The following is a 23,099-nucleotide window of genomic DNA, read 5'->3' as shown; positions in this document are numbered from 1 at the left end:
AGAATGAATCAATTCTGAGCTGTCGCACCGTAAGCCCTAAAACACACCTCTCTGCCGAAAGGTACCCTCCACAATGTCTGAGTTGCTAGGTAATACAGATGACCACACACTCAGAAAGGAGAGATGTAGTAGTGATGGGCAACTTCAACTATCCTGATATTTGCTGGAAGTCAAACTCAGCAAAATCCTCAAGGTCTAGTAAATTCTTCACTTGCCTGGAAGACAATTTCATTGTCCAAAAGGTGGAAGAGGCAACAAGGGGATCAGCTATTTTAGATCTGATCCTAACCAACAAGGATGACTTGGTTAATGGGGTGCAAGTGGTGGGATCCTTAGGTGGAAGTGACCATGTTCTCCTGGAGTTTGTTATGCAGTGGAAAGGAAAAGCCAGGCATAGTCAGACACGAATTCTCGACTTTGGGAGAGCGGATTTTAGTAAATTTAGAGAAGTATTGAGGGCGATCCTGTGGTCAGAAATACTAAAAGAGAAGGGAGTTCAGGATGGATGGGAGTTTCTCAAAGGGGAGATACTGAAGGCACAATTTCAAACAGTTCCAGTGAGAAAGAAAAATTGGAGATGTCTCAAGAAACCAGGATGGATGACTAAGGACCTTTCAACTGAGCTAAGTTTGAAATGGAACATGTATAAGAAATGGAAAAAGGGAGAAGTCACCAAAGGGAAATTCAAATAAATAGCGAGCAAGTGTAGGGGTAAAGTCAGAAAAGCTAAAGTGCAGAATGAACTCAGGCTTGCTAGAGAGGTTAAAAACAATAAAAAGGGCTTTTTTTTGGATATGTCCGCAGTAAAAGGAAGAAGAAGGCAACGGTAGGGCCACTGTGTGGAGAAGATGGCAAAATGATAACAGAAGACAGAGAAAAGGCAGAATTACTCAACACCTTCTTTGCCTCAGTCTTCTCAGAAAAGGCAAAGGGTGCTCAACCTTAAGATAATGGAGCAGAGGACAGAATAGGGGAATTTCAGCACAGGATAAGTAAAGAGAAAGTACAGGAATTCCTTGTTAATCTAAATAAATTTAAGTCTCCAGGACCAGATGAACTACATCTAAGGATATTAAAACAACTGGCAAATGTAATATCGGAGCCATTGGCAATAATCTTTGAAAACTCCTGGAAAACAGGAGAAATCCCAGCAGACTGGAGGAGGTCAAACGTTGTCTCATCTTCAAAAAGGGGAAAAAAGAGGATCCCAACAATTATCGTCCAGTTAGTCTGACATCAATACCAGGAAAGATTCTGGAGCAGATCATTAAACAGAGAGTCTGTGAACATCTAGATGGCAATGTCATAATCACAAAAAGTCAGCATGGGTTTCAGAGAAAGAAGTCATGCCAGACAAATCTAATCTCTTTCTTTGATAAATTTACCAGCTTGGTAGATGAAAGGAATGCTGTGGATATAGTATATCTTGATTTCAGTAAGGCCCTTGACAAGGTTTCCCACAACATTCTTGCAAACAGGCTTGTAAAATGTGGGCTAGACAAAGTAACTGTTACATGGATTTGTAATTGGTTGACTGGCCAAACCCAAAGGGTGCTCAACAATGGCTCTTTTTCAGCCTGGAGAGAAGTGAGCAGTGGGGTCCCACAGGGCTCTGTCCTGGGCCCAGTGCTATTCAACATCTTTATCAATGACTTGGAGGACAAAATTGGGGGCATACTTATCAAATTGGCAGATGACATCAAATTAGGAGGAACAGCTAATACTTCAGAGGACAGGATCAAAATTCAAAATGATCTGAATAGACTTGAAAGCTGGGCCAAAGCTAACAAAATGAAATTCAACACGGAGAAAAGTAAGGTACTGCACTTAGGGCAGAAAAATAAAATGCACAGATATAGGATGGAGGACACCTGGCTGAATGAAACTACATGTGAAAGGGATGTAGCAGTCCAAGTAGACCACAAGTTGAAAATGAGTCAACTGTGCGATGCGGCAGCTAACAAGGCCAATGCAATTTTAGGCTGCATCAATAGAAGTATACAGTGCGTCCTCGCCTTACGCGGGGATCCGTTCTGGATCCCGCCGCGTAAGGCGAATTCCGCCTATGCTCGAGCCCCATTGGAAACAATGGGGCTCGTGCGCGGCGGCGCGGGGGCGTAGACGTGCGCAGGGCGCAACGGGCGCGCACGCCCATTCAATTGAATGAGACGCGCTGCCCCTTTCGCCCCGCGTGTGTGCCGCGGCTTAAGCGCGTACGCTCAAGTCCGCGTATGGCGCGCCCACGTATGGCGCGGGCGCACTGTAGTGTCTAAATCAAGGGAAGTAATAGTGCCACTTTATTCTGCTCTGGTCAGGCCCCACCTGGAATACTGTGTCCAGTTCTGGGCACCACAATTCAAAAAGGATGTTGAAAAACTGGAGCGTGTCCAAAGGAGGATGACTAAAATGGTGAAGGGTCTGGAAACCATGTCCTATGAGCAGGGGTAGGCAACCTGCGGCCCGCGGGCCAGATGCGGCCAGGCGAAGCCTTGGGACCGGCCCCAGCCCGGTCCTGCCACCGATTGCCGCCGGGGCCTTTGGCCTCTCATGCGCAGGGGCAATTGTCTATAGAAGCCTCAGAAACATGCATTTATATTAACATTTTTTAAAAAATCAGCAAATTTTTTCGCGTGTCCTCCACTTTTTTAAAAAAAAAGTGTCCATCATTTGAAAATTTTGTCCTACATTTGTCTCGGTTTATTTATTTATTTAATTCCTTTAAAAATTATTTAATTATTTATTTTTTGGCTTCGGACCCCCAGTTGTCTGAGGGACAGCAACCCGGCCCCCGGCTCAAAAAGGTTCCCTACCCCTGCCCTATGAGGAACGACTTAGGGAGCTGGGGATGTTTAGCCTGGAGAAAAGAAGGCTAAGAGGTGATATGATAGCCCTGTTTAAATATTTGAAGGGATGTCATATTGAGGATGGAGCAAGCTTGTTTCCTGCTGCTCCAAAGAACAGGACTTGGAACAATGGATGCATGCTACAGGAATAGAGATTCCACTTCAACATTAGGAAGAACTTCCTGACAGTAAGGGCTGTTCGACAGTGGAACACACTCCTTCCTCAGAGTGTAGTAGGGTCTCTGTCTTTGGAGGTCTTTAAGCCGAGGCTGGATGGCCATCTGTCGGGAATGCTTTGACTGGGATTTCCTGCATGGCAGGGGGTTGGACTGGATGGCTCTCGTGGTCTCTTCCAACTCTACGATTCTATGATTCTATGAATACAGGATCATTATGAGATGGTAGTATGTGACCTGTTTAGCATGCATGCTCCACAAATGTGACCTGCTAGTTAGTAAAACTGTGGCTGTGTAGAGACAGAATGATCCATAATTATCATAGGGAAAATAATATATGCATGAATATCTGCTTCTATCCTTGGTCTCAAGTCTTTTGGATCATGGAACCATTGATACCTATTTGTGGCCATGGATTTTCTTTTCCCCCTGTGTGGGCATTGCCTTGATCACATTGGGCTATGTTTATGGATATAAAGGTCTTGGGTTTGTGGGCCAGTTATGGGACAGAGATGTATTTGGCCCCCTTGGCACATGGTCTGTACCAGGAAGCGGAGAGAGGGAGGGTGTCAGTGGCTTTTGGTGCCATCAGCTACAGCGTCCTTTGTTGAGATAGGATGCAAACAACCATTTGACTTCACAACCATTCCACACTCCATAAGAACAATTTGTAGCCAGAAGTGGAGAGAGGGAGAGATGCCTCGGCATCATCTGGCTCCAATTTCACAGCCAGGAGAATGGGAGGCATCATCCCTCAGAACTCCAGCGATGATGTACCCTCCTCCTCCTGGACTCTCACTCAGCCATATGTCGGCTATGGGGCTGTGTGCTGTGCGCTAGCATAAGGGCTGGGGATTGGGCAGGTGAGTGGGACCTGGCCGAGCCTTGGCTGCTACCTTCCTCTTGACCTCCTCACCTGGCCCAGACTCTCCAGCCCCTCTTCTGGCTGACGGTTGCTGAGCCTGGCTGCCTCTCTCTTTTTCAGGCCCTATACTGCCAGACTATGGATGCGTTCAAATGCATGCTTCAGAGATTGTTGTTAGAAGATCTAAACAAGTTTGACCTGGTGCTTATGTTGGAGGTATGCATGAAGAAGGGGCGGGAGGTATTCCTTTCTGGAAACTGCAAAAGGGAAAGGGTAGTTGAAGGGATCTGGGGGCAGAAAGAGGTCTTGCAGAGGAACGTCTCAGCTGCTCTTTCATTTGGATGTAAACCACATCCATGTGGAGACATGTGAGCTTGGGGCCTCCCAGGGCAACTAGTTTCCGACTGTCCAGACAGATTTGCTCTTTGTTTTATAGCTGATGGAACCATGGATGGAATCAGAGGTAAATCACGTGCGGGAGAATGCAGTTGAGTCAGCCACAACGCTGCTTAAATTTCTGGTCAGCAACTTCAGCTTGGAGGTGAGTAGCCCCTGGGGCCCCCATTGGCCTTCTCTTCCCTTGAGCAGCCCTGGCTCACTGAACCCAATCCAACAGAGCAGCACTATCAGAGCATCCAGCCAAGCCTTAAAAATATTTTTATTTTATATTTTTACAATGCTGACTTAAGTGTTGTCCCAATAATATAACCGTTATTCATTTTATGATAGCCCCTGAAGAAGTGACAGTGTCAATGACAAGCCTGGAACATGTTGGGCTACTTAAGAAATGTTGTCTCCTTTTATTCTTCTCCCGTTACGTAGGGAGCCAGGCCCCTGCGTGTGGTTTTTCTGACTCAAGGGGAGGCAGGAGGAGCAGAGCTGGAGCATTAGGGACTGCCTCACCTTTTGAGACTCAGGCGTTTCTGCTGTCAAGGAGGCCTGGGCTGCAGGGCCATGTGGGGATCTCCCTGGGAGCCATTCTTCCCTGGATCTGGCCCCTTGGAGACCTTTGGCACATCCTGGCCCTGCCCACCCTCATAGCCTCACCTAGGCTTCCCCAGGCTTCCCTGTGGAAGAAACAAGGACTCACTTGTGCTGGATGGGGTCACACTCCCACTGAAATCTCAGGCTTGCAGCTTGGGTGTTTTCCTCCTGGACTCAACTCTGAGCTTGGATGCCCAAGTTTCAGCAGAGCCCTAAGTTCTTCACAGAAAGGCTACCTCTAAGTCCCACCACCATTGCAGTCTCACTTGGTGAGGACAGGGGAGATGGGGCTTTCTCGGTGACTGCTCCCACTCCTGAGAACACTCTTCCGTGGGAAGCCAGGCTGGTCCCTTCTTTGCTTTTCCTTCCACCGGCTAGCAAAAATGGTTTTATTCAGACAGTAATTTTTATACAGTGAGCCCTGGGTTAACTGCAGGCATATGGTTCCAGAATCTCCTGTGGATACCATACTCTGTGAATGCTGAAATCCCCTTACACAGAATGACATAGGATATTATCAGACATGGGAGGGAAAGCTGGGAGTAAAAGGCATACAACTGGCATAATTGTGCGATTGTGTTGAAGCTTTTCAGACATAGCGTGCTCAACCAGGACTTATCCCATGAAGATCCAGGAATGCTCCACCAAGAAATCATTCACGGGGAAGTCCCGGGAGTGGCTTGTTGCTGCAGTACTCCTGGATCTTCACGGTTATACTGGATGAGCGTGATATCATCTGAAAATCTTCAGTGTAACCCCGCGATTATGCCAGGAATATGCCTTTTACTCCCATCTCTCTCCTCTGCCTGATAATCTGCATATTCTCTATATAACATGGAAAAATCAAGGTTTAATTTTTGGAATTCATATGTGTGTACGTGTGTTGTATTTAAATGTTTTCAAACTGAGGATGGTTGAATAAGCCACAAATAAGGATTCAGCCACCAGCAGTTTGAAAACATTTAAAAATATCTGTAAATTCTAAAAATCAAACCTTGACTTTGCTGTTTATATGCCTTGGATGTGGAGGGCTGAGTGTACTTCTTAATTGTTTTTAAAAAATTATTATATTTTTTTAAAGTTTTCATTTGTCAGCCACCTTGGCTCCCTTTTTGAGTGAAAAATGGTATTGAGAAAAGGGTATAAATAAATAACAAACAAGATCCATCTGTGCCGTTTGCTGGGTGTCCAAGGGCCACATGGGGATCTGTGGGGGTGATGCGGGGCCGAGAAAAACGATCCCTCTCTTCCGTTTGGATTTCTTCAGTTCTCTCTGGAATTTGGCCAGCTGGCCCACCTCATCGCCCTTCTGCTTGCTCGGGCCACGGATCCAGAAGAGACCATTTGTACCTCAGCCGCCCAGGCAGTCAGCTGCCTCTACAAACTCATGTTCAGCCAGAAGGGTGAGCGCAAGGGAACTGGGAGACTCTCTTTTTGTGAGAGAAGCCAGAATAATGACTTTGGGCAGCCAAGCCTTGCCCTCCCACGAGTTGCCTTTTTCTGTGCCCTGGTGCCCATGGCATGATCCCCTCATCAGAGCATCTACTTCACGGCTCCTCTCACTAGCCCAGCCCAACCTCATCTGCCCCCGAAACACCTCTGCCCCTGTCAAAGGCCCTTTGCACAGCATACTGCCTATCACAGCTGGGGTCCCTCTCCCCAATCCCCAAAGAATGGGCAGAAGCAACTGACTTGTAGAGCCCTGGTGGTGCAGTGGTTAAATACCTGTATTGCAACCACTCACTCACAAACCATAAGGTTGCATGTTCAGTACCAGCCAGGGACTCAGGGTTGACTCAGGCTTGCATCCTTCCGAGGACAGCACTCAAATGGGGACCAGCTTGTTGGGGGCAATTAGCTTACAGTTGCAAACTGCTTAGAGACTGCTTAGGCGATATGAAGCGGGATATAAATGAAACTGCTATTGCCATTGACCTCTGCTCCATTTCTCTCCTTGCAGTAGAGCCGCCAAAGAGGAAGAGGAAGCGCTTGAGGTGGGCTGCCAAGACGAGACCCCAGAAGGACAAGGAGGAGGACAGCCACTGGTCCATCGTTGAGGTACTCAGGCTGGCCAGGATGGAGGGAGGGTGGCTGAGGCCTGCCAGGACCAGCCCTGTCAGGGTGTAGAGTGGGTTTGGGAGTGTTGGCAGGAGCAGGATGTTCCCGGGAGCAGGGAAGGTCCAGCCTCCCCCTGGCCATTGTGGGCTGGCCTTGTGGCCCTCGCTGGACCCTCAGACCTCCTCCTTCTCCAACAAGCCAGTGTCTTCTCCCTTGGTTCCCCAAAGCAGGGGGAAGGGGTCCTTCCTGGCATTGTGGGGCCATGTGTCTGGTCTCCCCTTCTTCTACTGGTCTCCTGTCTCCAGGGGCTCTCGGACAACTCCTTCCTTCCCACTGGGACTGGGGGGCTTCTCCCTTTCAGGTGGGTGCCCAGAGGACCTGACCTCTGAGCAGCAAATACAGCCATCATGTCTAACCATTGCACCTGATCTTTGTTGCTGCAGGGCCCAGAGGATCCCCTATTCTCCATGCAGCTCACCAGCCTCTTGCTTGCTATTCTGAACAGCCTCCCAGGCTCCAACGCAGGCATGCAGGGTGACTTTGAGGAGGTCCTCCAGGCCATCCTCCAGAACCATGCCAGGAAGGTCGAACGGGTGAGAGCTTTTCAGCTGCTGCCTTTGGCCTCAAACTCTTGCCTGCCTTGGTGCCCCCCCCCCCCCCCCGAGGAGGAACTAGATTTCCTTCTCAGCCTCCTGGGCCAGCCTCCATGGCTAAAGGCGCAAAGAAAGATCTTGGCTCTCTCAGCACAGGAGGAGACATTTATTTCCAACCACCCCACCCCACCCCATTCTACCCACCCAGCCACGTTTCAAATGACAGGACCTCCACCAAGGAGGGAGTGCCAAAGGTACAGAGGGTCCTTGTTCCCCCCTTGACCTCCCCTGCCAAACTGAGCAAGTGGTGAGAGCCAAGGGGGTTCCTGAGCCTCCACAGGAGAACCAGCCATAGCCCCATCTGGCCTGCCCTCCATGCTTCCTCTCCATCTCACAGGGGTCAGTGCAGCCAGTCTGCTTGGCAAAGGTTTCCCTGAGGGCAGAGTGCCAGCCCACTCCAAATGGCAATACTGGGCAGACAAGGGGTTGAGGGGCAGAGAGAGTGGGAGTGGCTGGTCTAGAGGGTGTCTATTGGAGCCGACCTAGGGAAGAAAGGGAAGAGATGAGCCCAACTCTTGGTTTGCTTTGGATGGGTTGGCAGACTGGTGTGGAAAGGTCTGTTTGGGCTCCCAAAGTGTCTCTATGGCCGACAAGTGCCACTGGGTTAGCCCTCTACATAGCTGAGCTCCTGTTGCCCAGAGAGGTTGTGGCCATTCGACACAGGGGAATATCAGCAACTCTTGCCTGGCCTGAGATCATGCGGCAGCACTGGCCCGACTGGTTGATTTCGTGTGCTGTGTCCTATACTATTTATTTCCCACACACTGATTCTGTATTGCCTCTGGATTTGAAAACAGCCCTCGGGTGAGAGAAGACACCATGATCCTTCTGCCAAGGAGGTGCTGAGCAACAGCCTGTCCCATGCCCACCTGCCCTTTCTTACTGTCTAGCAATGAAATAAACTAGCTTTTTATTGTAAAGCATTAGCGTAGCTTTACTTGCCATGTTCAGTACATGGTTTAATGGAAGAACGAGAGGGGACTAGTAAATGGCTGCAGGTTAGAGCAAGCCAGAAAGTGTGAGTGTTGTAAAGTCAGTCAGAGCCCGCCCCCCCCCAGGCCCCAGCATCCTCCCCTCTATCTCCAGGTCCTTCACCGCCTCAATTCCTTCTCTCCTGCCCAGATTAAGGAGGTGGTAGTCGCCATCTACACCTGCCTCCAGGTCCACCCAAACACCCACTGGGTCCGGAAGCTGGCGCTGAAGGCCTTGGGATACCTGCTGCCTCACCACTTGGAGAAAATTGTGCACAGCTGCCTCTCCTTCTCCTTACCTGTGAACAGGTATGGGTACCGGACTGTCCTCCTGAGGTCTTTAGGCCACTGTCAGGCAGTGGCTGGAGGTAAGACTTGCTACTGAACCCTGGCAACTTCTAGCTGCCTTTTTTTGACTTTGTAGGCAGGCCATGGAACTCTGGACAGTGATGGCTTCAGGTCCCCAGGTGGCCAAGCAAGTTTTGCAGATCTTGTTGAAGAGTCTCCAGGTCAAGGACCCCTGCAAGAGCAACAAGGATGTCATCACCACATCCCTGGCAGTAAGTGGCCGGGTATCAACCTGCTGGTTCTGGCCAAGCCTGAGTGACTGCTTGCCAATTGCCCAGGCTCTGGTGTTTGGGGCTCACAACCTGCTTGGGGTGCTTCCTCACTGCCCAGAGACATGGAAGGCATGTGGGAGATTCCTTTTATATGGATAAAAGGAACCTCCCACAGGCCTTCCATGTCTCTGGCCAGGAGGGGGCGACATTGGAGGCGGACGGTGGTGCATTCAAATTGAGGGGACGATGGTCCCAAGGTACTGCAAGCCCCATCAGATTGCTATCATGTGGGTGCCAGAGTTGTTGGGAGTGCCCTTTGGCCATTTTCCATTGTGGGGATTCACAACTTAAGTGTCCAACTGCCATCATTCCCCCCATCTGCCACCCTTCTAGAGCAGATCATTAAACAGGCCATCTGTGCGTGCAGAGAAAAAAAATCCTGTTATTATTATTCTTATTATTATTAATCATACAAATCAGCATAGGTTTCTCAAAAATAAGATGTGCCAATCTAATCCAAAATCCCGTTTTGGTTAGAGTCACAAGCTTGGTTAATGAAGGGAATGTTGTGGATGTGGTGTATCTTGGATCTCCAAAAGGCCGACAACGAAGTTCCCCATGATATCCTTGCAAACAAACTTGTAAAACGTGGGCTAGACAAAGCAATGTTCAGGTGGATTCGTAGTTTGTTAACTGACCAAACTCAAAGGTTGCTCAGCAATGGCTCTTCTTCATCTGGGAAAGAATTGACCAGTGGGGTAACACAAGGGTCTGTCCTGGGCACAGTTTGCTATTCAACATCTGTAGCAATGACTTGGGTGACAGAATAGAAGGCATGCTTAATCATATTTGCAGATGAGACCAAATTAGGAGTAGCTGATATCCCAGAGGAAAGGATCACAATTCAAAATGATGTGAACTAGAAAATGACTTCAACAGGGAGAAATGCAAAGTACATTTAGGCACTAAAAATGAAATGCACAGCTACAGCATGGGGACACCTTTCTTGACAACTGTACATGCGAAAGGGATTTAGGCATCTCAGTAGAGCACGTGTTGAAACTGAGTCAGCAGTGACTCACTGGCACCTAAAAACAGCCAATGCCATTCAAGGTTGCATCAATAGAATGACAGTGTCTAGACCAGTAATTCCCAAGCTCTGGTGCTCTAGGTGTTTTTGGACTGCAGCTCCCAGAAGCCTCAGCCATCTTGGCCAATGGTCTGGGATTCTGGGAATGGCAGTGCAAAACATCTGGAAGGTCAGAGTTTGGGAATCACTGGTCTAGATCAAGGGAAGTAATAGTGCCGTTCTATTCTATTTTTGTCAGGCCTCATCTGGAAAAATCCTGTGTCCAGTTCTAGGCGTCACAGTTCAAGAAGGATGTTGAGAGGCTGGACCTGGGTGCGGGGGGGGGGGGGGGGGGGGGGGGGGCGACCAAAATGCTGAAAGGTCTGGAAACCACCAAGCCCTATGAGGGGAAATTTAGGGAGCTGGGATGTTTAACCTGGGGAACAGAAGATTAAGAGGTGATATGAGAGCCCTGTTTAAGTATTTGAAGGGATGCCATACTGAGGATGGAGCAAACTTATTTTCTGCAGCTCCAGAGACTCGATACAAACAAAAAAAGTGATTCTTCCTCAACATGAATTCCTAACAGTAAGAGCTGTTAGACAGTGGAAGATACTGCCTTGGAGTGTGGCAGAGTCTCCTTCTTTGGAAGTCTTTAAGCAGAGGCTATATGGCCATCTGTCTAGGGATGCTTTGATTGAGAGTTCCTGCATGGCAGAATGGGGTTGGACTAGATGACCCTTGCGGTCTCTTCCAACTCTATGATTTTATGATTCCATTAAATAAGGGGTTCAATACACTTAAGAAATATATGAGGATAAAGTAAAGGAAGAAAGGGGGAAATAAACATATTATTACAAAAAATTAAAATAAATAATAATAAAATAAAATAAAATTAGAACAGCTCACATACACTCAGGTAATGCCCTTGAAATGGGCAGGAGACCATAGGAAGCTAATTTGCCCAACAGCCAGCTGGGATTCAAAAGAAGAAGAAAAAGGTGAACGGCACCTCCGCAAATAAGGTGAATGAAGCATTATTGAATAGTTATGGGATTCAACATCCTTTGCAATGGCATTCCATTTGTGCTGTTAGCAAGCTATTAACGGGAGTTTAGTTAGATAAGATAGTTCAGGAGCCTTCCACTTTATTCATAGGAGAAGTACCAGATGAGTGTGGCATTATGTGAAAATCTTTGCATGATCACGCAGTCATAACAGGAGCATTACAGAGGCTGGATGGATAACATACATCACAACACACAATGACAACCAAAAAATTCTTATATCTCATTCATTCTTCACATTTTCTAACACTTAACAAACATGACTGCCTTCAGTCAATTATTTTCCCGTTTCATTTTCCAGTGCCTTCTGCTTATCTGATATAATATTTCTTTTGATTTTGATTTCTTCACTGTTTTCCATCTTCTTCAACCTCTTTTCAGTATTATTTATATACGTTCTTAACCGCTACAAATTCATTTATCCAATTATTACCTACTTTTATCCAATTATTACCTAAAGTATCTTTTATATTTTGTTTTGTATGTTTGGCCATTTTTCTCTTATAAAATCATAAAGTTTCTCCCAGTTTTTTGTATCAAAATTTCCCTTTTCTTCTAATTTTGGACCTTCTTTTGTGTTTTCTGTCAATCTTTTTGAAAGGATGTCAATTTCCATCATTTCTAATAATTTATTTATCCATTCATCAAATTTAATTTCTTTCTTTATTTTCCAGTATCTGGCATAAATTAATCTAGCTGCTGTCAACATATAAAAGATCATTTTACCATATCATTTATCCTCTATCATATTCAATAACAATATTTCCAGTCTAAATTTTAATTCTACCTCTAATATTTCTTTGATTCCATTATTTATCATTTTCCAAAATTTCTTGGCTTCTGGGCAATCCCACCAAAGATGAAAAAAGGTGCCCTTTTCCTTTTTCACATTTCCAACAGGTGTTTTGTCCCTTTCTATATATTTTACACAATTTATCAGGAGAAAGATGCCATCTATACATGCTCTTATGAAAATTTTCTTTTGTGTCTTGACATACCATATATTTTAATCTTTTTTTCCATGATGTTTTCCACTGTATTCATTGCAATGGGTTTCTACAATCTTTCACCCACTTTATCATGTTATCTTTTATTATTTCTTCTTCAAACTGGTATTCCAATATCTTTTTATATAATCTAGATAACATGGCAGGTTTCTCCTGAAACATAATTTCCTCCAGATTTGTCATTGTTTTGGCAATCCTCATTTTTTTTTTATCCATTCTGAATCTAGATTCCATTTGGTGATAAAGGAACCATTCACACTTATGCCCCTCAGCTCTGATCTGATCTATTGATTTCATTTTGTATTCTTTCTTATTTTTCTTTAATATTTCACCATATGTTAACCAATTCTCTTTCTTTTGAGGACCAGTATTAAAAAACGCTTCGTGGGAAGATAACCAAATCGGAATATAGGGACATATCCAACTTTTATATCTCTCCCAAATTCTATACAAAGACACTTTAACAAAATGGTTCTTAAAAGCTTGATTCACTTTAACTTTACCGTAAAACAAATACGCATGAAAACCAAATCTAAGATCATGTCCTTCTAATTTCAATAATTTCTTTTCTTTCAATTTCATCCATGTACTCAACCATTCCAATGCACTTGCCTCATAATATATTCTTATGTTTGGTACAGCCAACCCTCCTCTTTCAACTGCATCCTGCATATAATTTTGTTTTATTCTTGGCTTTCCCCCCTCCCATATATATTCAGAGATTTGTCTTTGCCATTCTGTGAAATATTTATCATTTTTAATTACAGGAATTGTTCGAAACAAAAATAATAATTTTGAAATTAAAGTCATTTTCACAGCTGAGATCCTCCCCATTAGGGATAATCTTCCTCCATTCTTTCATATCTTTCTTTATCTCTTCCCATGTTTTTTCATAATTGTTTTGAATTAAGTCAGAGTTTTTGTTCATTATTATTATACCTAAATATCTTGTTTTCTTTTGGTTACATTGAAACCTGTCATTTCTTTTATCTCGATTTCCTCCTTTCTTGTTGTATTTTCTGTAATTACATTTGTTTTTTCTATATTTATGGCAGAAGAGCTGACATCTTTTTCTGCTGTCAACAGAGATTGGCCGAACTCTTCTATTGGTGCTCTCCATTCATGGTTTCCTTTGGAAATCATGGCTGGCCATCCATGCAGTTGACTGTGTTCATTGGCAGACTGTTGCTGGTGGCTCAGTTGTGGAATGGCCTGAGAATGAGTGTGCAAGTGCTCCTTGCACAAGAGCCACATCTCTCCTTTCCTCCTCCTCAACTTCAGGCCATGAATGTCATCTATGAATCCTTTGCAATCGCTACCTACAATACAGCCATGATGGAGATGCAGCATCAATTCTTCATCCCAGTGCTGAGGCAGGTGGAGTATGTACAACAGCTGGCTTTGCCTAAAGCCTTACGAGCCAGGAAAAAAGAGTTTATGAGGTAGGACCCCAATGCTTTCACTTTCTGGAGGTGCCAACCAAGGGGTGGAAGGAAGGAAGGTTGAGGGACCCCTCTGGAAACCAGCCACGGCCACAGCCATAGTCCCCCAGGCATGAGCAGAGCCAGGGCAGCGGTTCAGCTGGAGGCCAGGCACCTGCTGTGCCTTTCACCTTCTTTTGTTGGGTTGATGGTGGTGGTGGGATCAGAAAAAGAGATGGGAGGAGCAGAGAAGGAAAGAGAGGGTGACCCCAAGAGACACTCATCCAGGAGGAGAGCCCATGCTCAGGAGCAGTGCCAGGCTGAAATGCTGGGCTGGGGCTCTGGGCCCTCTGCCCCATCATGCGCCTTCACTTCCCCAGAGTGCACAGCTTCTTGTCCATGGTTCTGCCTCTGCTGACACACACAGACACACACAGAGAGACCCACACATCTCCCTGGGGATGCCCGGGTTGGAAGCGCCTTGAGGGTCAAGCAGGCTGGTGGAGCATCTGCTGGCCTGATGCAACCTTGATGTTCTCCTTCTCTGCCTCAAGCAAATCGGTGGAGATTGTGAAGGGCCTCTTCTTGGTGGCCAAGGATTGGACCGTCTTCGCCTGTGTCCAGGCCCAGGAGGGCTGGATGATGCTGGGCACTCCGGGGAAGTTCTTCCAGAGCACTCACCTGCTGGCCAGGTATGTATAGCCTCAACCTGGATCCTGCTCCCCAGGCATGGCATAAACCCCCTTGTCCAGAAAGCTCTGCATGCGGCCAGCAAACAAGAGCATGGGAGAGAGAGAGAGAGATCTGTATTTTGGTTGTGTTTTCCCCCCATCCTCCATGACTGGACTGAGAGCAGCTGGTAGCCCCTTGTGCCTTCAAAGGAAAAGGAAAGGGGTACAGGAAAAGGAGGCTGGGGGTCTCTCCATCCCAGCTTCCCAGGGAGCTCTATGTGGCCCCTCTTGTCATCCCCACTGTCCAGTCTTTCTGCTGCCAAGGGTCAGCAGGATGACTAAGTGGGACCTCCTGTGATTTTCTGCCACCCTTAGGGCTATGAAGGAGTGTGATAGTCCCCAGATACCGGGGGTCCGTTCCCAGGCTATTCTCATTCTCAACTGTGACAAAGATGAGAAGAAAGAGAGGATGGCTATGGCCCTCATGGCTGAGGTAAGACACCCTTCAGGGGGCTGAGGGAGCAATGGGAGCCAGAGACTGCCTCAGTGACCCCAGGTGGGCTTCTGCCATGCGTAGAAAGGAGCTGGCCCACATACAGACTCCCCATGGGTCTCCTTCAGCTAGGCTCCAGATGCAGTCAGCATGGCCTCCCTCTTGGGCAAAGGCTGGTACTCACAGAAGGCAGAGTAAGGAGAGGCTTTGGGGGACCTTCTCCCTCTGGAGGATTGACAGCTGTGGGCCATCTCTGAAGTGAGAAGAGAGGCTAGGTGACCCTGGGTTGTTGCAAAGGGCGAAAACCCAAAAGGATTTCAAAGCAGGATGAAGAGAAGGCACCAAGATTGGGGGTTGTTTCAGTAGGCTATAGAGAATGTGGGGATGGGCGTCATTCTCTCCCCGCTGCACAGTATCGTTCCAATTTTAGTATACGTGCTGCCGAAGTGAGCAGCTGCACAGTATCTAGCCATGTGGAGCATCAATGAGGCTGAGTGGTAGGACATCCAGCAGAGAGGGAAGGAAGGGATGTCCTCACAGAGTCCATGGTTGGGAACACTGCCGAAGGGATCCCCTGTAGGGTGGTCCTTTTGGCCTCTTACTGGAGAGTGGGCCCATCCCACATTGCCAGCCATTGGGGAAAATAATGATGGGCACTGAGATTACACCCACATCCCCAGAGGCGGTGTCCCTGCCTGTTTGTCTGCTTCTGGGGGGGGGGCCAGGATAGCTGCCTCATTCAGCTCCCTGCTGTGGTTCTTAGGTTGGGGTCCTGTTGGGGGGTAGAGAGGCTGTGATGCTCCTGGCTTCCAGCTCAGCACCAAGGTATGCCCCTTTCACTTGCCTGGTGGTGGCCATCCCAGGCAAGCCCCCTGCCCTTTTGATGCCCCCCCAGCTCACACACAGACACACATACATGCACTCATACTTCTGCTTCCTTCCCTCCCTTGCCTCCCAGTTTCTTAAGAGCCCGCCTGCTCTTCAGCCGATAGACCGTTCAACCATCAGGCATCAGCTGAAAGAAGCAGCTGCCTCTTCCAGCCTGGTCCTTAAAGACCTGTTTTTGGAGGCCCTGAAAAGCCTTTCTGAGCCACGGGAGGTAAGTAGGAGGAGGAGGAGGGTCTCAGGGGGTCCTAGAAAGGTGGGTCTCTGTGTGAGGAGGTGGGGCCGGTAGAACCCCCACATGCAGGGAGTTCCCCCAAAGCCTCCACTTCACCCCGGCCTCCTCCGGTCTTGCTTAGGTTGAGTGTTTGCGGGACCAGCTCCCGAAGATCATGGAGTCAGCATTCAGCGGACATGAACGGGACATCATAGAAGGCCTGAAGGAGATGATAGCCACTCTCCATGACCTGGATGACCAGGGTATTGGAGCCCTCATCTTGGAGGTGGCAATGAACATCCGCTCCTTCTTTGACGACGTAAGTACCAAACATGGACAAACCTACGATTGTCCCTCCTAGGGCCTCATTTCCCACTAAAGCATTGTGGAGGGTGGACAGCCCCCCTCTGTTCCCCAGATCCCTGACTGCCCTCCAATGATGGTCAGCAGCTGCAGGCCAGAGAAGGACAGAGTGTCCCTGGAGCAAGTAAAAGTCCTGGTGAAGGAGCAGAGGCATGCTTCATGTGGGGAAGGACTTTATCACACAGGAGGCAAGAATCATTCTCCTGTCATTAAAACACACTTACAGGGTGGTTTTCACATGTTGTACTGCAACATTGCAATTAGCGGACCATTATACTGTGAATAAACAGCAAAATCTTTAAAAACTCAGTGGAAACCTTGAAGGAGCCTTGAAGTCATTCCACATCCTTGTGGGCCTCTCACAATCCTTTGGCGGGCCGCATGCAGCCCCCGGGATCTAGTCCAGATCTGGTGCAGAGCTTTGAACAGAGTTTTTCATATACATTTAAAGGGTTAATGTTTTTCACTTTCTAATTTTTTTACACTTTGTAATGCTTTATACTGCTTTCAACTTGTGCAGTTTTAAATTTAGCCCCCTTGAATCCCTATACCCACTCTATCATTCTATGCGTCTATTGCCTTTCCAAGCATCCTTGAGACACACACACTAGCCAAGCCAGAGACTGATGGGCCCCCCCCCCCGAGGGCCTCCAGACAGCCCCTCTAGCGTTCAAAAGTGGAGGCTCCTGATGGAGAGGATTTCCCCTGTGCCAGGGACAGCGCTGGCTCCCCCAGGCTTGACCCACATGCATTCCTGTGTGCTTCTTTCTTCTTCCTTCTCCCCAGGAAAGAGCCATCGTCCGTTAAGGGCTTTACCCTCCTGGGAGAACTGTTGAGGGAGTTCGGAGGCTGACAAGGTCCTCATGAGAGGGAGGTGGTCTTCAGCCTCCTCCCGCTGCTCCTCCACCTGATGGACCGGGACTCCACGTCAGCACGGCAAGTCCACAGAACTAAGCCTCTTCTTCCCCGACCAGTCCACCCCCAACCCTGAAATGCTTTCAGCACTTCGCTTTTCTGGAACAGCTGAGGTTGTTTCTGGTTGATGAGAAAACTTTTGGGCCTTTGAGGTTATCAGTCTCAGGCAGCCAGGGGAACATGCGGACTGCAGGGCTGTGGGACTACCCCATATCCGTCAGCCTTGGAATTTGCAGGGAGGGGGGGGGGTGCAATCTGTCAAGGGCTGAAGCACACACTTCTCTCCTCCTTTGAGCTTCCAAACAGGAACAGGAATCATCACTCCTTTCAGATGTGGCTAGGCTGAAACCCATTGTCCCCTTAAAGTGGAAAGGGGCCCAGGGAAACAACAGTCAAGGATGGTGGTGCCTCTGGGTCCCAACTGCAGACAAGGGGGCTTAGCATTTTTTAGGAGGGTGTTGCCCTCAGGCTGCGAAGAGGCAGGGAGTTCTGGTTGTCAGAGGAGGAGGAGGTGGAGAGGGGGCTAAGGTAATGCATCCCAGTAGGCAACAAGAGAGGCCTCAAACGTTCCACTGGCAGCCTCTTGCCCCTTGGAGACCAATCTCCATCTCTCTTTGTGTTGCAGAGGTGCAGACTGCCCTGCTGGACTGTGGCTCTTTTTTGGATGGACGAGCTCCCCCTCATCTTCCGCAGCCTGGCCTGGGAGGATCTCCAAGCTGCCTCTCCAGTATCTGGAAATACCTGGTAGTGGAACATTCCCCACCCTCCATCCCTCTGCTTGCAGTTTCTTTGCATAAATGGCCTGTTGGAGCCATGGGAATGGCCAGTGAGGAGCACAATTTGGATCCTGGAGATGTGGCTCGGGGCATATAGAGCAGCCAGCAGGGGTCATCATAGAACCGGCTTCTGAGGTGGTGGGTCATGGCCAGATCCATCAGGCTGGCAACCAGAAGGAATAGTAATAGCAATACATTTCTTACTGCTTATCAGTGCCTTAAGCACTCTCTAAGCAGTTTACAAGTGTAAGCTAATTGACCAACAATCTGGGGACTCCTTTCAGCCACCACCTAGAAGGATGCAAGCCTGAATCACTTGAGCCCTTTCGCTGGTATTGACTCGCACCTTATGGTTGTGGTGAGTGGTGCAGTACAGGCAATGAACCCCTGCGCCACAGGGCTTGTAGGGATCTCCTCGGGGTTTAGTGAGGAGAGCTAGCTGGCTTCTTCTGGGGACCTTTTTCTTGGGATGAAAGGAAGAGAGGTGACTCTTTTGGGACTGAAGGCAAACACACACATGTACCCTGATCTTGCATAATCCCAGATGTCTCTGGAGATTGGGCAGTTTTGCCCACTGGTCCCCAGGGAAGCTTTCAGGTCTCTGCACAACACTTCCTCTGGGCACCTCCCAGGGAGGGGCCATTGCTACAAAACCCCAGATCTCCTTTCCCAGCAGCTTTGTCAGCATTGGCGCAGAACCTCTCTGTGTCCCAGGGCTGGCAGAATCAGAGTCTGTCCCCTTTCTCGCATCACAGCCACCATCAGGGCCTGAATGCTTGCTCTTTCGTGTGTCTGGTCCTTACAGAGACACATGATCCCCCATGTGCAGGGTTTTTGCAGCCACAGGCGGCTGGCACAGGTTACCCGGCTGCACTTTGTCCAGGAATCAAGCCCTGAGTGACCAGGCAATGTGGGGCTTGGGGGCTTGCTACTGATGCCTGTCCTTTCCTTTCTTGGCAGATGGGAACCACAGTGACAGCGCCCACGTGTTCCTCTCCCAGGCCTTGCATACCTCCACCACCCCCAGCTGAAATTAAACACGCTGCGGCAGAGTTCACAGGTAAGCACAAAGCGGGCTCTCGTGAACTCTCCCCTCCTATGCATGGTAATATTTCTCTCTTCCTCCCTCTGGGTCCTTTGGGAGACCCTTCTCTGGGAACAGAAGTGAGGCCACGAAGTCCCCCCATGCCTGGTGCTCCCACACGCATTCCTGGGCATGTGGACCCTCCACAAGCCTTTGTGTGAGTTTTTGGACTTGCCACTGGCAGTTTCTCGCATCATTTAGCAAAGGCTGTATTGCCAGATTGGTTTATTTCATCCTCTGGGAACATCCTTTTGAATTGATTGCATTGGGAGGGGAGGGAGAGGAGATGGACTTTTTTTGACATTGTCTTTGACTACCTCTTTTACAAATCGCCATCAGCACACAATTGTTGTTTTATTTTTAACCACTTCTCCTATGGATCAAGGCAGGGGAACACAACAATATAACAGATAAAAATTTATAAAAAGACACATGTAAAATCAACACTCAATTTAAAATGACAATAAACATATGTCTACTTTCAAAGATGCAATTTAAAAATTCATCATTTAAAAATTCACCATTTTAAAAAAATCATCTGGAACGACCTGCTCCAGGCAACCTGTGCCCATAGTTTGAAGTGGGGGTCGTGTGGTGGGGGGTCAGGACTGCTTGGGTGGAGATTGGTGATGGAGAGCTGGGAGAGGTCTCTGCTCTCTGCCCTTCGCATGAGTCACAGGCAAGTGGGACAGCCCACGGAGCACAGCCTCCCCCCAAAGGGCATGTGCAGAAAGTGGCACCACAACTATTACCATTAGATTCAGTGATATTGGAATTAACACTCCTAAGGATCTGTATGGTGTGTAACAGAGGAGAGGAGGAGGAGGTCAGGTGGGGCGATGGAGCTACCAAGCCGGGTGACACCAACCCTAGTGACCAGTAGCACAGGGTCTCCCCTGAAAGAGTGTGTGGCTCCAAAATGGGTGCCTGCCCACCACCTCTGCCCCATGCCACCAAAACACCCACCCTGACAAGAACAAAGGCAGCACCAGCACCCCCCTAAGTTGCCAGGGCTCACATGCCAGCCATCGAAGGCACAGATTTCAGCTGGTCTTTGGCACATGAGACAAAAGGTTTGAGGGCTGGGTTGAATGTTAGAATGGGGTGGTGTACATGGGTGGGGGGAGACAATCTCTATTTGTAAAGGGATGGTTTGATGGGATGCACAGAATAAATCCGAGGTTTCAGATTGCCCTTTTCTGCTCAGGATATATACTAACATCCTGCAGTTCTGAACTTCAAAGAGCTGGAGCAGGAGGACATAGTGTATTTAGAAAAGGTAAGGGGGGGGGTGCTGGGTTTATTTGTTGGGAGGTTTTCTTTGCATGGGAGTGGAGAGGAAGGGAGATGCTGGCCTTCTTCTCTTCTTGGCGCGGAGGGGCTGGAAATCCCAACTGCTCCACATCCTCCATGCCTTGCGGCTACTAGTTTTCAGCAGCATCTAACTTGTCACCTGTGGACCTGTTTTCTACTCCGTCTTCCAGGATTGCAAAAGATCACCAGCTGGCAACTTTTCCAACCTTACGCCACGCTCTACAAAATCTGTCTGCCACAACAAGGTGAGCAGAGCATCTCAGTGGCGAGTCACCCAGGAAAGGGGGGGAAGTGCCGTGTCCCCTGTGGGGTGTGCTCGCATGTGTGCATGAAAATAACAGGAGTCGAGTGGCTGGCATGGTGCTACAGGGTGGTGGATGTGGGCTGGCCAAGATCATCATGGTGCCCCGGCTTCTGCCAAGTGAAGAAGAAGGGCTGGGCCTGAGAAGTCAGTCTGGGTCCCCATTGTGTCCTATGCTCCCCCACAGGTTGTCAAGTGTGGAAGAGAAGTGAAAAGACTCCCGAGAGGAGGAGAAAGACAGCATGCCTGAGGTGAGAGTCTTTGACCCCAATTCCCCCCATGAACCAGAAGGACCCCTCCTGGGGTGGAGGATCTCCTGTACCCTGCCTCCCAGGTGTCAGCAGTGTTGGAGGGTCTTTATTGGATCTGGAAGGACAGCAAGGCTGCCCCTAAAGGGGCAATTCAGAAGATGGAGACCTCCCACCAGGTCTCCCCACTGGGAGAACCTGTTTGCCCTGACCTTTGTCCAGACCCAAGTGCCTTGGAGCTGGACACAGCACACCTGCCTCTGTGCAGATGTTTGTTGTGTGTTGTGCTGGAAAAGGAGGGAAGGACCATATCTCATCCTGGCTGTTCTCTCTGCAGAGATGAGCCGACCGAGTGAGTTCGGACAGCCAGCAACCCAGCTCCTCCCACATTGGAACCACTGAACTCCCCCTTGCCAGAAGATCCACCTGCAAGAGTGGTAAGTGTGAGATGTTCTGGGCACACAAAGCCCCAAGGAAATAACCAGCCTCACACAAGCAAGATATTGCTCTGGGATCCCCCTCTTCCTCCTCTGTCCCAGGAAAGGGTGCTGGAGTGCAGAGAAAGCCTGCCCCGAGCCAACTGGTACCACAGGGCGGGACAGCAGGGCTCCAGGGCACCACGGAGGACTGACAGATGCCAGGGGGAGCAAAGGGCAAACGGGAAACTGTTTGTTGGACTCATTGCAGGGAAAAAGGCCGAAGAAGAACCAAGCGACCCAGAGGAAGAGTGCCTTCATGATGCTTCGGTGCTGATGCTGGAACTGGAAGGCCACTAGTTGTGAAATAGATCCTATTCTGGAGATCAATGTTCTTCCTTTGGCCTAGCTTGAAGATTGGACTCTTTGATGGTTACCTTCTTGTCCTGTCTGCCCTTTACACTTTAGACATCAAGATTGCCGTTCCTGAAGTCTCTTTCCCAGCAGTGCACCCAAAGAAAGGGGCAGCCCTTTCCCCAGGCCCGCAAGGGGAGGAGATTTTCAGGCCTCTGAGCAGGACGGCTTCCTCTGCCCAGAGGGGAAAGAAAAGGGAAGGAGGACCAACCCACTGTTTCCCTGGTCTTGCGCCGGGCAAATGCTTCCTATTACTCCCAAAGGGGTTGTCTGGCTCTCTGGGGTCTTTCCATGAAGATGTTCGGGAACCTCTCTGGCTGCCAGCTTCTTCTGCTTTCCTCAGGATCCTCTGGCCATCCAGGAAAAAGGGCTCCTTCCCCTTGGGAGCCCAGGACCAGCCCAGCTGGGAACGTAATATCAGTGGACTGATCACCCACAGCAGAAGCCGCGCCCGGAGCCAGCACACGGAGTGGGATCCACTGAAGGTCTCTGCCCAGCAGTGCTGCCACCTGAATGAGGGCAGCCTCTTCCCTGGCCACAGCCACATGAGAGGAAACCCTGGCTGCCCTGAGAAGGATGGGCTTTTCCTCCCATCCAAGGGAAAAGAAAGGCCTCATTCCTATATCTTTTAAATCGGATTGTGATTTGGTATGAACTGGTTAAAAGAGCATGGTTCCCACTTAATTCAATTGCTGAAGCGATTCCAAAAAGGGGGAGGGCATGCTTTTGAACTTGTTAACGCTTCAAAAAGATGTAGTTTTTCTGGTTCTTTTGGGCTGAATCGCGTTATTCAGCCAAGTGGAACCATGCCAATTTGAATCGGACTATGGCATATGCTCCAGCCTCTCCATACAGCTTCCTGGCCTATGCCCTTCCGTTCGGCTTGCCCATGTCCCAGCCTCTTCACACTGCTTTTGTCCGAGCCCCTTCCCCATTCTCTTCCCTTGGCCTTTCCATGTCCCCAGCCTCTTTGTTTTTTCCATTCCCCGCCTTCATGCCCCCGGCCTCTTCGCCGCAAATGCGCTCTGCCGCTGAACTGATTCTCCATTTGGATTGGTTACTGAAATCCGTGGAACCAAATCAAGTGGGAATGAGGCCAAAGAAAAACTTGTGAGGCGGACAAGGAGGTGCAACCTGCTGTTCCCACATGGGCACATGGGAAATTCCTTTTTCCATCCTCCCAAGCAGACGTCTCCCATGCTTCAGAAGTTTTTGGGAATCTTGAGATGCCAGCTCCTCTTGTTTCTGTGAGATCTTCGCCACATGAAGATCTCTGGAGCCAAGGACAGCCCAGCAGGGGTAACAGCAGGCTGCAGTTCCTTCCTCTTCCT

At 48.8% G+C, this 23,099-nt stretch overlaps 1 protein-coding gene across 1 annotated transcript; it reads left to right on the top strand.

Annotated features, from left to right (window-relative positions):
• Positions 1-7,373: 7,373 nt before the first annotated feature.
• On the top strand, positions 7,374-16,513 carry LOC121926929 (maestro heat-like repeat-containing protein family member 7). Its single transcript, XM_042460326.1, has 8 exons — positions 7,374-7,519; positions 8,702-8,859; positions 8,975-9,110; positions 13,535-13,695; positions 14,229-14,366; positions 14,721-14,838; positions 15,797-15,937; positions 16,080-16,513. Exons 1-8 carry the CDS (start codon positions 7,394-7,396, stop codon positions 16,296-16,298), a joined length of 1,197 nt encoding a protein of 398 aa, XP_042316260.1. The 5' UTR covers positions 7,374-7,393; the 3' UTR covers positions 16,299-16,513.
• The last annotated feature ends 6,586 nt before the right edge of the window (positions 16,514-23,099 follow it).

This window comes from Sceloporus undulatus, chromosome 3, assembly GCF_019175285.1.
Source record: "Sceloporus undulatus isolate JIND9_A2432 ecotype Alabama chromosome 3, SceUnd_v1.1, whole genome shotgun sequence".
Classification (NCBI taxonomy): Eukaryota; Metazoa; Chordata; class Lepidosauria; order Squamata; family Phrynosomatidae; genus Sceloporus; species Sceloporus undulatus.
Note: the sequence above shows the minus strand (reverse complement) of the source record. Positions and strands in the feature narration are given on the sequence as shown.

What these genes read in the sequence shown, in the direction of transcription:
- LOC121926929 (XM_042460326.1), top strand. Translation starts at nt 7,394, where the DNA reads ATGCAGCTCACCAGCCTCTTGCTTGCTATTCTGAACAGCCTCCCAGGC. An exon ending in TCATCACCACATCCCTGGCA is followed by an intron (nt 9,111 to 13,534) that starts GTAAGTGGCCGG and finishes CCTCAACTTCAG; the next exon opens with GCCATGAATGTCATCTATGA. An exon ending in AGGAAAAAAGAGTTTATGAG is followed by an intron (nt 13,696 to 14,228) that starts GTAGGACCCCAA and finishes CTCTGCCTCAAG; the next exon opens with CAAATCGGTGGAGATTGTGA.